This window comes from Erpetoichthys calabaricus, chromosome 7, assembly GCF_900747795.2.
Source record: "Erpetoichthys calabaricus chromosome 7, fErpCal1.3, whole genome shotgun sequence".
Classification (NCBI taxonomy): domain Eukaryota; kingdom Metazoa; phylum Chordata; class Cladistia; order Polypteriformes; family Polypteridae; genus Erpetoichthys; species Erpetoichthys calabaricus.
In genome coordinates this window covers 197,228,152-197,249,637 of record NC_041400.2, presented here as the reverse complement: position 1 = coordinate 197,249,637, position 21,486 = coordinate 197,228,152, and the positions used below count along the sequence as shown (strand labels likewise).

The following is a 21,486-nucleotide window of genomic DNA, read 5'->3' as shown; positions in this document are numbered from 1 at the left end:
TCGGGAGAAGATGAACCAAACAGTGGTCAGAGAGTCCCAAGGCAGCACGAGGGACAGAGCGATAAGCATCCTTTAATGTAGTGTAGCAGTGGTCCAGTGTGTTGAACATGATGACACAGAAGAACTTTTGCCGAAAAAAAGGAGTCATGTCCGTTGCCTGGTGATACTTTGGTTTTAAAAGGTCAGATGTGGACCATTATGTTCAAATGTGTAAATACTGTTTCTATACTACTGGATAATACTGCAAGCCAAGTTGTACTTGTTTTATTTTTTTTCAATACAGTGTAATGTACCTGGGTACATTAAAGTAGAACATCGTAAACTAAACTTCATTGTAAAATGAATATTTAATTTACTAGATTTTCTCAAACCCCATCATAAGTTATATAGCACATTAAATGCTTTGTGTTAAGTGTTCCTTGAGCCATGTTAAATCAGTACGTGCTTCTTAACCTGACTGAGAAGGTGCAGGCAGTGATCGCCACACAGAATCCATTCACTTCATGATTTTCCTGCTCTCTGAAAATTTAGAATGCTAAGATCTATACTTGATGTAATTTTCATGATGAAATGCATTAAAGCAGGTATTAATCATGTGGGGGCACAGTGGTATGGAGGTTGCACTGCTGCTTTGCAGCAATGGTGTCTCGGGTGTACCCTGCCTTGAATTTGCTTGTTTTTCTGGTGGGTTTACTCGACGTACTTCAGTTTTTTTCAAAGTCATGTAGGACGTGGGGTTTTGTTCTGCTATATTGACCCTGCTAATGTATGTTTTGCTCGTTTTCACCCTGCGATGTGCTAGCGACTCGTTCAGGATTTGCTCCTGCCTCGCACACAATGCTTGCTGGGATGGGCGCAACCCTGAATGGATGGCAATATTAAACATGAATAACGAGGATTTTTTTAAAAGTTCTGAACACTCCGTGGGCTAAGTTTATAAGTAGTTTTAATTTCACAAAGACGTTTATCGTATGGTGATTGGTTATGTGGAGAAAGAAAAAGGAAGGATAGGAACTGGGGTTTTGGTACGTCAGACAGACAACACGCTTGTAATAAAGAAAGCCCGCTCAGAAGAACATGCATTGAATTCTGTGTTCGTGTCTCCTACCAGCAGATCACAAACCCAACATTTACACAATATTTAAGTTAAACCTGAGCGATACCCATTCATACATCCAGTTTTTTGGAGCCTCGTCACACCTGCCATAAAGTTCTCTACACTGAAACATACACCTGGGGACCCCTTACTGCGAGGGAGCAGCACTACCACCTCACTGCCGTGCTTGTTTAATACCCGCTTTAATGCATTTCATCATGAAAATGATATCAAGTATTTATCTTAGCATTCTGAATTTTCAAAGAGCAGGAATATCATGAAGTGAATGGATTCTGTGCGGTGATCGCTGCCGGTGCCTCCTCTTAGAGCGGAGGAAGTCAGTTTAAGAAGCACGCAGTGATTAACAACTGGGTCGGGGAACACAACACAAAGCATTTAATGTGCTACATTAACTTATGACGGGGTTTGAGAAAATCTAGTAAATTAAACATTGATTTTAGGATGAAGTTTACTTTACGACATTCTACTTTAATTATAAAATAACCTATGAGAATAAAGTGGAAATGTCGACTTTAATCTCGACATAAGTGTCAAAATTAAAGTGGAAATGTCGAGAATAAAGTCAACATGTCAACTTTATTCTCGACATGTAGTTTTTTTTTTCTTTCTTCCCTGTAGCCCTAATACAATTTCGTAGGGCTATACCACAAATAGCATTATACATGCAAGTTGCAGTTTTATTATTTATGTATATAGCTTAGCTTGAAGCAAGGTCCATATTAATGCAGTTTGCCTAAATGATGGTTCAGTTGGTAAAGATGTCATCACCAAGTTGCATTTGTTTTATTTTTATTTGGTGAATGCTGTGTAATGCACCTGGGCTTGAAGTCTTGAAGTAGTAATTAGTGCAACTATTATTTATTTTATTGTTATTATTTATTAGTTTAAATATTATGCAGTTTAATGATGGTTAAGTTACTTAAAAAGTCACTTTAACGTGTCGATGGATAGAGATTGTTAACAGTAACAGAAAGTGTAGTTGGTTTACAAAAAATATTTAGTATTTATTACTTTTCTAAGACATGTTCAGTGCAATACAACTTTTGACAAGCACCTCTGGATATTTTCCATCCATCCATTTTCCAACCCGCTGAATATGAACACAGGGTCACGGGGGTCTGCTGGAGCCACTCCCAGCCAACACAGGGCACAAGGCAGGAACCAATCCCAGGCAAGGTGCCAACCCACCGCAGGACACACACAAACACACCCAACACACCAAGCACACACTAGGGACAATTTTAGAATCGCCAATCCACCTAACCTTCGTGTCTTTGGACTCTGGGAGGAAACCCACGGGGAGAACATGCAAACTCCATGACAGGGAGGACCCAGGAAGCGAACCATGGTCTCCTGACTGTGAGGCCACTGCGCCACCGTGCCGCCCACTGGATATTTTACTAAGTCTAAATGCCTCTTTGGATGGTTGAAAATGTGTTGTCAAAATTATAGTTCAAGTTGTTTGCAAAATTTGTTCAGTAAAAAGGTTCTATATTTTGACTGCATCTGTCATGCAATGTGATTCCTTCTCTTCATTAGTGCCACCCCCTTGAAAACTTTATGGGGCCATGCAAACCTGGATTAGTACTTGTGTGCACATTAAAATGTTTTTTTGTACAATGCTCATGACAGTGGTGTAGGTTATTCTTACCCAGTCTACTGCAGTAATTGCAGTGGAAAATGTGGTTAACATCCACTCATGCATGGGAAAAAAATACTGTTGAATACCGTGAAACGGTACAATTTTGAAAAATACCGTGATATAGAATTTTGGTCATACCGCCCAGCACAAATCAGAACCTTGTTGTTTGTTGGACCAGGCTAATGAGAGCGCCTTCTCATCTTTGCAGTTCAAAAGCTCCACCCTTACTTTGAGCTCCGCCTTTTTGAGTCATGGGATTGGTTTAGAAATGTGACACTCAGTGAGCCGTCTAATTGTCCCCACCCACTCTTAAGTGCAGTTCCCTCCTGGCTGTGTCCAGACTGCCTTCAGCAAGACTATCGACTCGCATAATAAGATTTCTTATCTCCGGCCTTTTATTGGGTGTGACTGTTTAGCTCGAGTGTTCCTAGTTTTGACAGTGTAGCTGCCAAATCTTTCAGCCTCGTGTTTCCTCAGTTGGCTTTGCCTTAACTGTGAGCGGCAAAGAACACACACAGTCAGTCTGTTTAGTTCAGTCAGCTTCTGATGTCCTTGATCTTTGGTGCCCATTCCTTATCTTTGTTTAATTTTATGGTGGATTTGAGGCAACAAAGTTATCAGGTTTTTATCTGCAAAGTGCTTTGTTACTTCAGAGGTTATATACAGTGGGTATAGAAAAGAACCCCCCCCCCTTTTGAAATATTCGCATTTGTTTTTGCTTTACAGCCTTAAATGAAAACACACAAACCAATATTTTTCCAGATTTACTTCCTCAATGCGTTTTCTGACATCCAAGTCACTTTCCAAAGATCTCAGGGATAGACGTAAAGCAGGAGATGGAGACAAAAACATCTCAAAGGTTTTATCAATCCCAAGGAGCTCAGTACAGTCCATCATAAATAAGTGTTTGGTACTACTAGGACCCTCCCTGGATCCTCCAAACTGGATGGAAGAGCAAGGAGGAAATTGGTAAGAGAGGCTACCGAGAGACAAATGGCCACTTTGAAGGAGTTCCAGGATTTGATGGCAAAGAGTGGTCATTAATGGTGTACATGTGGCAACAATTTCACAAGCACTCCTTCACCATTGTGGCTTGTTTGGGAGGGTCGCACTTCTCAAGAAAGGCCACATTAAGACTCGTTTGAGCTTTGCCAGAGTGCACCTTGAAGATTCTGATGCCAAGTGGAAAAAGGTCTTATGGACAGATGAACCCAAAATCAAACTATTTGGCTTCAGTTACCAAACGGTACACCAATGCAGCTCACCATCCACAACACACCATACCTACTATAAAGCATGGAGAGGGCAGCATTCTGTTGTGGAGGGTCTGGGGCTCTAGCTAGGGTAGAAGGAAAAATGGATGGGGCAAAATACTGTCAAATTCTGGAGGAAAAAAAACTGCTACCCTCTGCCAGAAAGTTGAAGATGGGCAGAATGTTCACCTTTCAACATGATAACGACCTGAAGAACACAGCAAATTGAGTGGCTGAAGGAGAGAAAAGTGAATGTCCTGGTGTGGCCAGTCAGATCCCAGAGCTAAATCACAGTGAAGATCTGTGGAAAGATCTGAAGATAGCAGACCACCAACACTCACCATCTAATGTGAGCGAACTCGAACAGTTAAACTGTAAAGAAGAGTGGGGGGCAAATATTACACAATCTAGGAGTGCAAAGCTGATAGAGAAGAATCAACAGACTCAAGGCTGTCATTAAAGCAAAAGGGGGGTCAACAAAATGACATTGACATTGGGGGGGGTCCTTTATTAATCTCAGTAGGTCTTGGTTTTGATTTTTTATCATTCTTCTGAACTGTAGCTGTGATGTCTTTCACTTGGATGTTAGAGATTGCATTGAGTAAGTAAAGCTGGGAAGAAACATTAGTTTGTGTGTTTTCATTTAAGGCTGGAAAGCAAATAAAATGGGAATATTTCAAAAGGGGGGGATTCTTTTCTATACCCACTGTACTTTAATGAAATATGAAATTCTCTTTGTAACACTTGTGTTTTTAGCAAATTCATGTTTTAAAAATCTTAAAATTTGCATTATTTTACTGGCACACCGTTGTAGAAGACAAAAAAAAAGTAAACTCGAAAAATCTCGGGTGCTGCGTAGGACGTTTGCGCTGTAGGTGGGAGTGAGTTTGAGTCCTGCAGATTGCGCGGGTGCCCATTCCTAGTGTTTATTTGGTGACTCGTGACGATGACGTTATCCATGGTGAAGTGGTTACCTACAGTGCTGTGAAAAAGTATTTGCCCCCTCCCTGATTTCTTTTTTTTTTTTCATGTTTGTCACACTTACTTATTTCAGATCATCATATTTAAATATTAGACACAGAGATAACCCAAGTAAACACAAAATGCAGTTTTTAAGTGATGATTTTTTTTATTAAGGAAAAAAAACTATCCAAACCTATGTGGCCCTATGTGAAAAAGTAATTGCCCCCTAAAACTAATAACTGGTTATGCCACCCTTAGCAATCAAGCGTTTGCGATAACTGGCAATGAGTCTTTGTGTAAACATGACTAAATAAAGTAACCTAAACCTAAACATCACTATGGAGGAATTTTGTCCCACTCTTCTTTGTAGAATTGTTTCCATTCAGCCACATTGGAGGGTTTCCAAGCACGAACCACCTTTTTATGGTCATGCCACAGCATCTTAATTGGATTCAAGTCTTTGACTAGGCCACTCCAAAACCTTCATTCAGCCATTCAGAGGTGGACCTGCTGGTGTGTTTTGGATGATCATTGTCCTGCTGCAGAACCCAAGTGCGCTTCAGCTTCAGGTCACAAACTTATGGTCGGATATTCTTCTTCAGGATTTTTTGGCAAAGAGCAGAATTCATGGTTCCATCCTTCACAGCAAGTCATCCAGGTCCTGAAGCTGCAGAGCAGCCCCAGACCATCACACTACCACCACCACTATCATGTTTGACTTTTGGGATGATGTTCTTTTTCTAAAATGCCGTGTTACTTTTACACTAGAGGTAACGGGACGCACACCATCCATAAAGGTGTTTCGTCAGTCCATGGAATATTTTCCCAAAAGTCTTGGGGATCTTCAAGATGTTTTTGTGGCAAAAGTGAGACAAGCCTGTTTCTGCCATTTTTGCCCCATCTGTTTCTTATGGTTGAGTCATGAACACTGACTCACCTTCACTGAAGCAAGTGAGCCCTGCAGTTCTTTAGATGTTGTTCTGGGTTCTTTTGTGACCTCTTGGATGAGTCGTCACTGCATTCTTGGGGTCATTTTTGTAGGCCGACCACTCCTGGGAAGGTTTACCACTGTTCCATGTTTTCTCCATTTGTGGATAATGGCTGTCACCGTGGTTCGCTGGAGTCCCAATGCTTTAGAAACGGCTTTGTGACCTTTTCCAGACTGATAGATGTCAATTACTTTGCTTCTCATCTTTTCCTGAATTTCTTTAGATCGCGGCATGATGTCTTCCTTGTTGGGCTCTTTTGGCCCACTTTACTTTCTCAGTCTGGTTCTATTTAAGGTCTGGCAGTAATCGGGCCTGAGTGTGTGGCTAGTGAAATTGAACATGGCTTTCCAAAAAAAAAAAAAAAAAGGGATTAACCACAGTTACTTCATGATTTAACAAGGGGGGCAATTACTTTTTCACATAGGGCCGTGAAGGACTATCTACGCTTTAAGAATCATCAGGATCTGACTTCACCCAGGGACGTCCGCTATTTGTGGGTGGCCACCCCGAAGTAATAATCTGTGTGACGAATCCCCGAGACGAGGCCAGGGTCTGGTGTTCTCTGGGTGCTCCTGTTTGGTGAGTCGGATTCGTGAGTGAGTTTCTTCATGATAGCCAGCGGAGAAGCCGTTTTCGCCAGAGGACTGTTATGTTTCCTCATGCCATCTGGTAGGAACTGAACTTAAGGTTTCTTCTCCGTGTATATGGACCACGTTAAATCTTTCTTTTTGCTTCTCTGAGAACAGTGCTTTTTTTTATTTTTCTTTATTGTCTGTGTCAAACCGGGGGTTAGGATTTGGCCGCTGGGGTGGGCGGAGCACTCAGGCACCGGGCAAGTAAATGTAATCGGCAGATTTCAATATATTTACCAGTCCCACTTTCTTCTGATTTGTTATTACCAGTTATTTAAGGGTGCACATAGGGACAAGAGGAGCCGAGGACCGAATATGTTAATTGTATTTTATCTTTCAAATATCGTCCACTTCCCTCTCGAGTGGTGAAGTGTAGGAATCACGTTCCCATATCGGGTGATTGCTACATACTTGCAAAAAAAATAAGAAATCAAGAAGGGGGCAAATACTTTTTCACAGCACTGTGTTAATGGAAGGACCTCTTTGCTCATTTTGTTTTGTATCTTTCTTCCACAGAGCCAATTCATTCAGGGGTTCTTTGGATGCATGAAAGCAGAAGAAGATGTCTGCCAGCTGCCCGCCACAGTCCCCGGCTGTTCCGAAGACCGAGATTGCTATTGAAGGAGAGTCCCCACTGTTGGCTGCTACATTTGCCTACTGGGACAACATCTTGGGTCCTAGGGTACGCCATATTTGGTCTCCCAAGACTGAACAGCTTCTTCTGAGTGATGGCGAAATTACATTTTTAGCCAATCACACACTAAATGGAGAAATCTTACGAAGTGCCGAATACGGTGCCATTGACGTGAAGTTCTTTGTCCTGGCGGAGAAGGGAGTCATTATTGTGTCCTTAATCTTCGACGGAGAATTGAAAGCGGACAAAAACACCTGTGCGCTCTCCATAATCCTGCCTCAGACGGAGCTCAGCTTCTATTTGCCTTTGCACCGAGTCTGTGTTGACAGGCTGAAGCACATTATTAGAAAGGGACGGATATGGATGCACAAGGTGAGCCGCCCTTACTGACGTTTGCTGCTTATGGCTTTAGATTTTAATTAATATGATTGTAAAGATTTCCAGTTTAACCAAATCCTACTGACTAAAGCTGCATCTGGGTCACCCTGGTTTTCTGTTTCTTTCCCAGTCTTAGGGCTCATTTATACTTCAAGCTCAGAACACATACGCGCACGCATCATGGCTGCCACACATTCCCAGCATTCATTTGACACGTCCTCTGAGCAGGCCCTCAGAAATTAACGCGACGTGTGCGCGAGTGGCAATACCGGCAAAAAGTCGGGGGGCGCAGTGTGATAAAAGTTGAAATATGACGTCAGAGTCTCTGTTTACTTTCTACATGTGACAGAAAGCTGCTTTGAGGATCCTCCGGTTTCAGTGTGTGCGCTTCGATGTTAGACGAATGGTTCGATGTGGTGAAGCAAAATGGCGACATAGAGATGCATTTGTGGTGCTTTTATATTCAAGCGTCACATATTCCCCAACATAATGACACGATAAATTTTAAAAGTCTCACAATACCCTCTTTTGTGCCGTCTTTTTTTTCTGGGGCTTCCTTCTGACCTGATAACAATAGATCGCCACACACAGGACACATGACATTTCTGATATTCCAACTCTCTGCACAGTTAGAATCCTTAGATTTATACTTGATGCCACTTTCATGATGAAATGCATTAAAGGATGGATGTTACATTTTACAGATAAATCGTTAATTTTGTTTAAATAATGAATACTGTTAATAATTACACACATGGGGGTGAAACGATGGCGGAGCGGTAGCGCTGCTGTCTCACAGGGAGTCACGTCGCTTGTGTTCCCTGCCTGGAGTTTCCATGTTTTCCTGCTGGGTTTCCACAGTGGGCTCCGGTTTCCTTCCAAAGATATGCAGATTTGGTGACACTAAAATGACGCCAGTGCATGTGAGTGCTTGTATTCACCTTGTGATAAACTGATGCCCCGTCTAAGGATTGTTTCTGCCTTGTGCCCGATGCTAGCTGGAATGGGCACATCCCTGGATTGATGGATTTAATCATTAAACATCCTTTTCAGAGATGTTGCGGTAAGGTGTCCTCGGAATTTAATGGATGTTCCAGGCAATTCACAACACAACGTTTACTCACCGTGATGATATCTTGCACTGCCACCTGGTGGATTCTTCCAGATTTACGTAAAGTTCGCGCGCAAGTATAAACAGTAAAACGCTTGCGTAGCTTGAGTGTCCGCTGGAGCATGTGTCGCATCGCGTGAAGTATAAACCTGGCCTGAGGGGTGAATGAGACATCTGGAGGTTCTTGAGGTTCACCCTGCTGTTCCCAGACCTCTGAGTCCAGCACCTGCTCAAGGGGCTTTATCAGGTTTGGTTTACCTGCTGTAGGCCTCAAGCCCTGCTCTCCTGTATTTCAAAGGCGGAGTGGTGGCTCTGAGGCTAGGGATCTGCACTGGCAATCGGAAGGTTGCCGGTTTGAATCCCGTAAATGCCAAAAAGGGACTCTGCTCTGTTGGGCCCTTAAGCAGGGCCCTTAACCTGCAATTGCTGAGTGCTTTGAGTAGTGAGAAAAGCGCTATATAAATGTAAAGAATTATTATATCCCTAGCCTTTGAATGATACCCTTAGGTTGACACGTTAATGTCTGAATAATGCAAACCAAATTATTATTACAAGACAGAGCTTTATCAGTCCCCGGGGGAAATTTGTATACACACACACACACACACACTATGGTCTGAACACACACCAGAGTGACTAAAAAGGAAGGAAATCTTCTGACTTGACTTTTGCAGTGAGGTGCCATACAGAATGTGGACCACCGGGCTGGCTCCGCCACCTGAACCTGACACAAGTTCAAGGCACAGATGTTTTATTTTTTTCTTTTACCTTGTGGGAAACGCCTTCCCTATTTCCCACAAGCCCAGCACAGTCCCAAGCATAATGCACCAACACAATACTCTTCCTCTCTCCTCTGGCCAAGCTTTGTCTTCCTCCTCCCGACTCTAGCTCTTCGAGTAGTGGCTGCTGGCTCCTTTTATACTGTACCCAGAAGTGCTCCAGGTGCTTGATGACCTAGTTTGCGGCAGCTCTTCTGGGTGTGGCGGAAGAACTGCCCAAAAGGGCTCGGCAGACCCTCGCAGTGCCTGCAGATCCCAACTGGACTTCACCAAACTCCAACTCCCATGAAGCCCTGCAGGAGTCAGAGACACCGCTGCAACCCAGGGGGACTGCCATCTAGCATCCCAGAGGAGGTAACACTCTGGCCACGCTTGCTCCCTCGGTGCCCGTCTCCTGAACAATTTGTTGGCTGAAAGGCATCAGTGTTGGTGTGTCAGAGAGAGGAGGTACAGCATAGTTCATCGTTGTTCATGTGTTTGCTATGACTAGGAGCCCTCGAGCACTGAAGTCTACAAGCACACTTCCAAAAATGCTCACTAGCGGGGGAAATAAAGCAAGAAAATTAAAAAGAAAGACAACGTCTGCCTCGGCTGTCACAGTCCCAAACCCAGTTAGGCGCTATACAGATGTATTGCTGTTGGTATAAAGGATCCCCCTCTGTAAAGTTTCTTGACACACTTCTGCTGAATGATTGGTGGGCTGAAAGTCCACAGTGTGAGTGTGTCATGGAGGGGATGTGCAGCGTTGTTCATAATGCCTCTGTTTTGTTTTAACTCTCTCCTTTCACTACTACCTCCTGGGGGGGGGGGGTCCAGTGTGTGTCCCATAACTGAGCCTGCTCTTTTAATTAGCTTATTGATTCGGTGGGCCTCTCTTGAAGTGATGTTACCAGCCTAGCCCACCACAGTAACCATCACAGAGTTGTAGAAGATGTGAAGAATGTCATTTCCCACATGATAGGAGCGCAGTCTCCTAAGGAAGAAGAGTCAGGCTCTGCCCTTTATTCTCTGGTTCTTGTGTCTTCAGAAACTGATGAGGACCCCCAAGTACTTGTAGGAGTGACCAGGCATAGAGGCTGTTTGGTGCAGAGCAGGTCAATCACCAGTTCCTTGTCGTCTTTATTCGTTATTTATTAAATCACAAAACAGAATACACCATCCGGCGATCAGTCTGGCAAGGCACCTGCTTTCGACTGCTCAAACCGCAGAGCACCTCCTGCAGGTGGTGGGCTTACTGGCGGATTGTTGCTCCTTTGGGCCCGGCCACCAACTGCATGCTGATGCCCTACCCCAGCAGGCCTGGGCTGCAGTGTGGGCTGCTATTTTCTCTTTTCCAGATGAGATTACCGGGCCATTGCTTAAAATTTTCATTAAGGTCAATATGAACTGATCCCTGAAGTAGGACCTGTTTGCCTTGGGTGACCCTGTCAAGTTCGACTACCCCAGGCAACATGGACCCTAAGATCAAAGTGTGGAGTGCTCTCTCCTCTCCTCTCCTTTCCTATGTGCTACAAGCAGAAGAGCTTAAGTATCTCGGGGTCTTGTTCACGAGGGAGAGATCGACAGGAGGATCAGGGCAGCGTCTGTAGTCATGTGGACATTGTACTGGTCAGTCGTGATCAAGAGAGAGTTGAACCGAAAGGCAAAGCTTTTGATTTGATAATAATTCTTTAATAATAATAATAATTCTTTACATTTATATAGCGCTTTTCTCACTACTCAAAGCGCTCAGCAATTGCAGGTTAAGGGCCTTGCTGAAGGGCCCAACAGAGCAGAGTCTCTTTTGGCATTTATGGGATTCGAACCTGCAACCTTCCGATTGCCAGTGCAGATCCTTAGCCTCAGAGCCACTCGATCTTCATCCCTGTGCTTCCCTAGCGTCATGGACTTTGAGTAGTGACCAAAAGGACTGTAGATCATGGGCACAAGTGGCGGAAATGAGCTTCCTTCACAGGGGGTCTGGGCTCAGCCTTTGTTTTGTCTTGGTGGAGGTCTCTATTCCTCGACTTTCCCCTTTTGTATTATTAATCGCTTTTGTCAGAAGGCCTTAAATCTCACAGGCTTACCACTGCTTCTAAGGTATCATACTTTATATCTTCTCCCCATCTTCCCTTCTACATTTATAACCTCTGGCTGTTAGGTGTTGTAAAAGACCAGCAGGAGTTAAGTTACACTTTAAATAATGGATTATTATTGATATATAAAATCCCTATGTGCGTCCAGGTGTCCGTGTGTGGGTGTCTTCTGGTGAAGTGCGCATGCGCAGGGCACGGTGCGATGCGCAATATTACTGTCGGAGAAAGTTAGAGGCGTTTTACGGAAATACAAACCAGTATTACTGCGAGAGGAAATTAAAGGTACACAATACAGTGACTCATATTACAGCCACATACAAGCCAGTATTACTGTCAGAGGAGATTAAAGGCATATTACCGACGCGCACGCCTGTATTACCGCCAGAGAAAATTAAAGGTATATTACGGAAATATATTACGGACGTACAAGCCAGCGGACGTACAAGACGGTATCCTTCAATAAGGGCGCGCACAAAAAGGCGAGCCTCAAAAGGACGACCTCAATTGGGCGCAGCGAATAAAGGCGCGCGTAAATAAAGATCTGCACCTGTTGCTCTTCACATATTCCAGAGCCATTTGAACTAAATTATCTATGCGCCCTTATTGAATAGAGCCGTACAAGACAGTATTACTGTCACAGAAAAGACACACAATACACGGCGGCAGCCCACGAAGAACGGTCAGCTCAGCAAGTAAACATCAACAAAAGAAAGGCTGAAAGAAAGAAAAATACGATCAACAAAAAGAATGAGGTCAAAGTCCCTTGCTATTTAATATAGACTGTTCATACTAATGTTTATGCACTACTGTTCTAGCGCCCGTTATTGTAACGGGCTAAATGACTAGTTATTGATAATATTCATAAATAATAACTATAAGCAAAGTACAAGTGAATACTGGCAACCTATAGAACCTGACTAATGCTGTAGTTTCAGGCGGCACACAGACTTGTTAGTTACTTTAAATGTCTCCAGTTAAGTCCTCATTCGTGTTCAGCTTTCTTCAGAACAGGCCACATGCCCGTCTCAATATGGCTGCCTGGTTGTGCTCTTCGTTGTGTTGTTCTTTTCAGTTCATGATGTGTGAGCTGCTCCTTCATCAGTTGGTAAGAGAGAGAGAGAGGGAGGGGTAAAGCAAGCCAATGTAGAGATTCTCTGTCCAAACCCTACAGCCAATGGGGTGTCACGGTACTTAAAGGCTTCTGATACAAGCCAATCAGACCAATGGGGCACACCTGCCTCCTAAAACCATTTGTTAAGGTGAAGCTTGCCAGCTAGGTAGTTGGCCTCCATGCAGGGGTTGACTAAGAGGGTCCTGCAGAGAATCACTGGCCCGACTGGTTTGAGGCACTTCAGCCAACCCTGTCGTGAAATTACAAAGAGACTCGGTCCTAAAGGGGTAGGGGTACTTAACCGTACAAATAAAGACAGACAAAATATTTATCAACTTACAGTCAACCCCAGAAATTCGCAGGGGGTTACGTTCCTAGGTCACCCGCAAATTGTAAAAAACCGCAAATTTTGGATGTGGTCAAAAACATGCCTATAAATGCCTATTTTTATAGTTTAAACCCTAAATATGCACCCAAAACACTTTAAATTCATTTCAAACTCAGCTTAATACATTACCCTAAAAATAACGAATGTAACGGTAAAGCCGTCTACTGTACAGCCCTGTACTGCTGTGTCTCCCGCAGTGCTAGAATGTCAAATACCGATGTTACTGCTATATGTACTGGAATTCATGCAAGCGTGTTTTCTTTGGTATACGTAATAATTTAATTTAATAAAAATACAGTAAAATGTACAGGTACTCACCAATAATGAATGATTTTGATAGAAGATGATGATGATGAATTAGCTGTGCAGTACGATGAAGGTATGTAATGAAGATCATGACTGCACAGCAAAGCAGAGGATTTTTAGCTCCTCGGGTGGCTACTGTGACATAACTTTTTAGTTCCCAGAGCAAATCCTGTAGTTCCACCTTCTCCTGGAGTGTCTTAAACTTCTTCTGGCACTTCGGTTCATTGCCAGAAGCCTTAGAAGGTGCAGGGCGTTTGGGCGGCATATTAGGGCTTTAAGAAGAACAAAATGAAAAACGCGAGAACGCTCGGCGAAACACTCGAGACAACGACACGTGGTAAACTGTTATGATGCAGGAATGCTGGGCTGCATCTGCTGGAGATGTGTCACAGGGCAGCAGCCAATCAGCAGCAAGGAGAAATGAATAATGCTCTCAGATTGGCTGCTTTCACCATCCCAAGCCACGTTTTCCTTTATGGTGGCTTTGTGTTCTCTCTACATTTCGGTATTGCCACGGAAAAAGCCATAAAAAATTGCTGAGGATATTTGCGGTTCCCCCTAACAATTATTAGTTAGGTTCTAAGGAAAAATCCATGAACGACTGAGGCCGCGACTTCGCAGGGGTCTACTGTATATGCAAAATTTCACACCACACCAGCCTTAGAGACAGGGTGAGGAGTGCTACGCTGCATAATTATGTATCGATGGGTGAACACTTCCTGAAAGACGCAGTTGTCCAAATGGGGTGGGTTTGAGGATACGACTGTAAGTGAATGCAAAGATAGAACTCTGGAGAGAGGGCGGGGAAGCGGGCCCGAGAGGTTTTGGGTCCTAACCGTCCAACGACGTGTCGGCACAACCGGTAACAATCCTTCCGCAGGTTCACCTACGGAACCCGTGTTAGGACATTTACATCCTCTAGATAGGCAAGTTTGATCGTCTGACGCCCATTCCGCCCCCGCCATTCTAGTCTGCCGATTTCTTAAGTCATCTCTTAGTCATCGTTCAGTACGCACTGCCTGCTCATGTGTCCGCCCCCAACTCCGTCTGTGTACAGTCCACATGCACTTGTGAGTCACGCTGACTGTTCATTTTCCACACACCGCCTCAGTCGCATGCACCTGTGAGCCACGTTCGGGCCGGGTGAGGTTTCCCATGTTGAGTCAAAGTAAGCCACAGGCTCCACACCTGGTGGTGCCCTTCCGTCAATTCCTTTCAGTTTCAGCTTTGCAACCATACTCCCCCCGGAACCCAAACACTTTGGTTACCCGGTTGGCTGCCCGGCGGGTCATGGGAATAACGCCGCCGGATCACCAGTCGGCATCGTGTATAGTCGGAACTACGATGGTATGTGATCTTCTTCGAACCTCCGACTTTCGTTCTTGATTAATGAACACATTCTTGGCAAATGCTTTCACTCTCGCGCCATGGTCGGCTGTTTAGTGAATTGTTGGTAGGCGGGGCTCTGTGAGTTGGTGGGCGTGGCTGTCTTGTGTGCGTCTTGCTTGCCATGGACTTAGTGAATTATATATATATAGACTAGGGGGCTCCGCCCCCTGCTCGCTTCGCTCGCCAACCCCTGGTGTTGGGAATGACAAAGAGCGTGATGTATGAATGAGATGTAGAATAGTGTGAAGGTGTAGATGATGCAAATAGAAAGCAAACAATAAAGTGTGTGGCACAGTGTAAAGGTTTATTGGAAAATTTCTTTGTACACGCCGTTTAAGTGTAAAAGGTAATTTCAGGTCAGAACTTGTAAGGTCAATGAAGATGGTTATTGTTGTGATCAGAGTCAAGTTTGTCAGAGCTTAGAAAGAGTTGTGTCTCTCCAGGAAGTAATGCAATGACTTGGGTATTTATGTTTTCCACATTAATATTTTTTGGACATAATATAGTGCGTTGTGTTAAAAGGGGCATTTGGTCTAATGAGATTGCTGTTCCAAATCTGTCTGTAACTAAGTCGTCGCAGATAAAGGCTTGAGGAATTGTAATAATATGTGGCTGAAGTCCATCTGTATTGGTGAGTGTACCATCTCCCAGTTGTAATAAGCAATTGTTATGATCTGGTTCTGGACATCGTATGTTTTTTACTAACTGTATCTTTTGAAAGCAATGCCAATTGTCTGCGTATTTTAAGGTGCACTGAACAATAGCTGAGCGCATGGCATCTGGAAGAATAGCTAAGCACTGTCTAAAATCTCCTCCTAATAAAAGTACCTATCCTCCAAAGGGAATATTATTATTCATAAACGTTTGTAGAAGTTTATGAATGGTGTTGAGTAAGTGACTGGATGCCATTGTACATTCATCAATAATTAACAGTTTTGCAAGACGGATGTCATGTGCAGTGCCACTGTTCATGTTCATAGTGGATACCGATTTGTAGGATCTAATGCAGTTCATAAAGTTTTCACTTTCAGGTACATCGTTAGTTAGAAGCTTCTGTAGATATTCAGGATATGAATGTAAAGAAGGCAGTCTAATTTGACCCTTTTGACAACAACGTGTAAATTCATTATTTGTATTGCCAGTTGTTTCTTCTGAGAAGTTAAGTGAATGACAATGATTGCAAATGACATTCATTAATCCGAATGAATTTTCCTGGTGTATGTTTTGCTTGTGCCGTTTGAGAGGCGCGTTGTTGCATGTGTAGTATTTGGGACGTGTTCTTTTGGAGCTGTAATCGATTTGCCTGTGCTGTGTGAGAAGCCCGTTGTAGCCTTCGCTGCCGTTAACGTATGTCTGAGACGGGAGGTGTTTCGTTTTGAATCCGTGCCTGTTGCGATGCAGCACTTTGATTGATAGATTGCGTCATGTGGATCTAGGATGTAGATTTGTGCCTACAGTAATCCCTCACTTATCGCGGGAGATAGGTTCCAAGGCTGACCGCGATAACTGAATTTCCGCGAAGTAGAGACACCATATTTATTTAATTATTTAACGTGTATTTGGACGTTTTTAAACCCTCCCTGTATTGTTTACAACCCACCATTTACTCTATTAATAACAGGGACAACTGCTAAGCAATATGAAATCGGTAGATAAGTTTACACTTACTGTATAGCGAAGTACACGTAGCAGCTTGTAGGCAGTCATGACGTCATTGACCTTGTTGCAAAGATTCCTAAAGCAGATTCCATCCAGACTACTGCCTTATCACGTCCACTTGCAACTCGTTTTGCACCCTGCCTAAAGGACACTGCGGCCGTAGATCTTATATGCTTTTCCTCCTTTTTAGATAAAAAGAATCGTGGACTCATTTATGCTGTAATGGTGTCCTCCAGCAGTGTAGCTGTTCCCTTCCTTCAACATATCCAAAACTTTTACCTTTTCTGCAATCATTTGCATCTTCTGTGCAGTAGCACGTTAATGCTGCATGAGTGAGATGAGACTTCCTGGTTAATGCAATGCTCTGTCACTGAGCCAATCAGCAGCACACAGGAACTTAACTGCGTGCTCTGATTGGGTAGCTTCTCAGCCATCCGCCAATAGCATCTCTTGTATGAAATCAACTGGGCAAACCAACTTAAGAAGCAAGTAAAAAGACCCATTGTCCGCAGAAACCCGCGAAGCAGTGAAAAATCCACGTTATATATTTGGATATGCTTACATATAAAATCCGCGAAGTCGTGAATCCGCGAAAAGTGAACCGCGAAGTAGCGAGGGATTACTGTATTTGCGTTGTTGATTTGTTTCAGGGTGCACTGTTCCAATGCGATGCAGTATTTGTGCACATATGCGAAAGCAGTATGGGCCATTGCCTTTTGGTGGCCTGATATTTACTCCGGTAGATGCAAAAGCAAATGAACTATTGTAGGATCTAATGCAGTTCATAAAGTTTTTACTTTTAGGTACATCGTTAGTTAGAAGCTTTAGTTGAGCTTTGCGTTTTTGGAGCCGAGACATTTTTTCTTCTAGAAATATGGATAAGTAATAAGGAGTATTGCACTCACTGTTAATATGGAGCCTTTTCTGCGGTTGAACGGTTAATAGTGCCTCATTGTAATGAGATCCACCTATGCTGCATAGTGTGAATTGTGTTTGGTCCCGTTATCCGAGCGGTATTGTTTTGTACCTGTGATCGTGAATTCATGACTTGTTTGTTCTTGAGCGTGAGAAATATGGATAAGTAATAAGGAGGATCGCACTCACTGTTAATATGGAGCCTTTTCTGCAGATGAACGGTTAATAGTGCCTCATTGTAATGAGATCTACCTATGCTGCATATTGTGAACGTGTTGAGATGACGTATGTTTAATACGGACGGTTCATTTAGAAATGGGGCTTTGTGTGTCATTTGTTATTTATGTTACTGTGGTCGTGGGTCTGAATCGTCGTTTTTGTGTACGTTTCGTGTGCTATGTCCGTAGTCTGTCCCGTTTCGTGTCCAATGGGCGTTGTGTGGTGCTCACGGCTTCTTGTTTTTTTGTGTGCTAGGGGCTTGTTGAATCCTCCTTTTTGTGTGCATCCCGTTTCGTGTGCAATGGGATTCAATCCTCCTCTTTGTGTGTGTCCCGTCCGTTGCTTGTGTGTGTGTGGGGGGGGGGGGGGGGGGTTTGCGGGCTCTTTTTTTTTTTGTGTGCCAGGGGCTTGTTGAATCGTCCTCTTTGTGTGTGTCCCGTCCGTTGCTTGTGTTTGTGTGTGTGTGTGTGTGTGTGTATGGGGTTTGCTCGTGCGGCGCTGTGTGCGTCGCCTGCGTTTGACTCCTTTTTTCTGTGCTCACTCCTTTTTTCTGTGGTCTTGGCCGCCTCTTGCAGCGCCTCATTTCTTGGGGCGCCTGCGCAGTACGTCTTTTTGCGGCTACGGCCCATGGCCGGATGTCCCTGCGTCCATCCGGTTTAGCATTCTCGGTTAGTAATGTGGATAATAATACATTTTATTTATACAAGGCTCCTTTCTGAGAACTCAAGGATACTGAACAAACAAACAAACAATAAATAAATAAATAAATAAAAGACACATTATGAACAACTTAAAACCAAACAAAGCCACTGTAATCATAAAGAAAAAGCCATTTTAAACAGATGTGTTTTAAGTTTACATTTGAAGGATGAAAATGATTTGATATTTCTAAGCTCGGTAGGTAATGAATTCCAGAGCTTGGGAGCAGAACAGCTGAATGCTGCGCTCCCCATGGTGGTTAGACAGGCGAGGGGGACGGTCAGATGGATGGAGGAAGAGGATCTGAGGTTACGGGAGGGAATGGCAACATGAAGAAGGTTGGACAGATATGGAGAGGTGAGGTTATGAATGGCCTTTAACGTTAATAGCAGAATTTTAAAATCAGTTCGAGACTTAATCGGGAGCCAATGAAGCTGCTGCAAGACTGGAGTAATATGGTGAATAGATGAGGCTCGAGTAATGATGCGTGCTGCAGAATTCTGGACTAGATGAAGCTTTTGGAGAGATTTATTAGAGAGACCAAAGAGGAGTGAATTGCAATAGTCCAGACGAGAAGTAACAAGACTGTGAACAAGAATGGCAGTGGTATGGGGGGTGAGGGAGGGGCGGATGTGATTAAATATTACGTAGGTGGAAGTAAGCAGACCGGGTGATGTTATTAATGTGAGATTGGAAAGATAGAGTACTGTCAAGGATGACACCCTGACTCTTGACCTGAGGTGAAGGGGAAACAACGGAGTTATCAATAACAAGAGAAAGATTATTGGCTTTGGATAATGATGATTTTGAGCCAATGAGGAGAACCTCAGTTTTGTCACTGTTTAATTTAAGAAAATTCGAAGAAAACCAGGATTTAATTTCAGCAATGCAGTCAACAAGCGAAGATGGTGGAAAGGAAGAGGTGGGTTTACTAGCAAGGCAGAGCTGGGTGTCATCAGCATAACAGTGAAAATTAATATTTACGAAAAATATTGCCAAGAAGGTAAATAATAAAAAGAAGAGGCCCCAGGACAGACCTGAAGTAACAGCGGTGGGTTGGGATTTGAAGGTTTTAAGCTGAATGAACTGAGTGCGGCCTGAAAGGTAAGATCTAAACCAATCAAGTGGAATATGGGTAATCCCAATCAAAGAGAGTGGTATGTCATATAGTATCAAAGGCCGCACTCAGATCAAGGAGGATGAGAATAGTAATTAGACCGTAGACATTTAGGAGGAGCTCAATGAAAAGCCAGTGTTCCTCCGCATTGAAAGGTGCCGGCTGAGGCGGTTCAGGCATTAGATTAGGACGCCTCCCTGGAAAGGTGATTCAATCATGTCCAACTGGGAATAGACCTCGGGGAAGACCCAGGATAATATGACGGAGAGACTACACCTCACGGTGGCCTTGGGAACACCTCAGCGTCGTCCCAGAGGATTTCGAGGAGGTAATGGGCAAAAATGACATCTGGGCATCATTGGTTAGGCTGCTGCCTCCGCAGCTTAGACTTGATAAGTGGCATGAAATGGCAGGATGGACAAAACATAACGCAGTGTTGAAAGGTTAAATGCACATAATGTTGAATATCCCGTTATGGGTTGTTGCCTGCACTGATGTGCTTTCAAGCGTGACGCTTTGTTAAAGAAACATCTCGGTTCAAAAGTTTATTTGTAACGCAGCACACAAAAGTGGACCTCGTTCTTGTGCTTTTCACTGAACTTCTTATCTCGTTGCTCATTCTGTAAGTCATTCATCTTAAACGTTTGTAGTCTGACCCGTCAGTCTTGATTACTCCGTCACAGAGTCCCGCCAGTCCATTTCTGACCCCACTCGGTTTCTGAGGCCGAGCTTTCTCCTGTGGGCCAGGGTGTTCACTATTCTTGACATTCTCAAAGATGAAACTTTGTGTTTCTTGGGCCATTTTCTTTTCTGCTACATTGCCTAAAATATTTACGTGTGCTATTTAATCTCAAAATGTCCGTTTACAGTACAAGTGCTGAAAAGGAGTTTTAACAATTTAAGATTATAGGAGTAATATCTAAGTGACATGGTTGATTATAACAAGGGTGGCACTTAAAAAGCAAAATAAAGTTCTAAGTACAGGGTGAGCTAAAATGAACCACCTCATCTCTCAAGGTCATCGCACGAGTGGGTTGGGGGTGGTGGGGGTCCTTTCATAGGCGATCCCTTGTCATTTTCAGTCGGCCTCATGCCTTGGTCCAGTGCACACTGTGCTTTTGTTGTCGAAACGTTCTTCAAAAATGATGAATCCATCATCACTACGTAACACGCTTTCTGAACACACTTCAGCATTCCTCCTAACGGTGACATCCCAAATCAGATAACAATTCTAAATTTATACAGACGGGTGTACAATGATGAACAGAAAATCTGCAGGCTGTCCTCGGACTCTACGAACGCCTGAAAACATCCAAGGCTGTAAGGGCATCCATTGTGCAGTCTGCTAGATGCTCAGCACACGTCTGCCTTCGGCATTTCTAACACGTCTTTGATTTGCATGAGGACCTTCATTTCCATCCATACACAATGATGGCAGTGCAGGAACTCCATGAGAGAGACTGGGAGAGCCATAGAAAGTTGTGCGCCGACATTCTGCAAACCGTTTATCGAGATGCCATCATCATGTGACATCAGCCCCGAGGCACATTTCCATTTGAATGGTTGTGTAAATAAGCAAAACTTTCACTATTGGGCTGAAACTGACCCTGGCAAACTTCATCAGAGACCCCACACTGAGTGTGTTACAGTTTTGGCAAAATTTGACATTGTAGGCCCTTACTTTTTTGAGGAGGGGGGAGCAATGATTACCATCACTTCAGAACGTCACATTGAAATGCTGGAGAACTGGAAGACATTGATGTGGTGGATGCCTGGAGCAACATCTCATACGACCTGCGCGGAGATCCATGCAAGTTTTCCGGGAGAGAAGCTGATCTCCTTGTGTGGCAATGTCGGGTGACCTTCATGTTCTCCTGATCTCGCTCCGTGTGATTCCCTCTCAAGTCGAAGGTCTACACACACCGACCTCAAAACCCAGAAGCCCTCAAGGATGCCACTCACCACGAAATCGGCAAACGAGTCACGAGAGCATTCCGAAATCGTCTTGAAAAGCGTATCGCTAATGATGGCCGCTACCTTGAAGACCTCATTTTTAAAACACAGTAAAAAAAAATCTTTCTTGTGTCGTAATGAATTAGATTTTATCTTG

At 43.7% G+C, this 21,486-nt stretch overlaps 1 protein-coding gene across 1 annotated transcript in view; it reads left to right on the top strand.

Annotated features, from left to right (window-relative positions):
* The window catches only part of c9orf72 (C9orf72-SMCR8 complex subunit), a 155,149-nt gene that overhangs the window by 13,833 nt on the left and 119,830 nt on the right, over nt 1–21,486 (top strand). The window contains exon 2 of the mRNA XM_028805896.2: nt 7,113–7,602. Coding sequence (XP_028661729.2) covers nt 7,159–7,602 — 444 coding nt within the window. The 5' untranslated portion in view covers nt 7,113–7,158. The remainder of the gene's footprint in view (nt 1–7,112; nt 7,603–21,486) is intronic.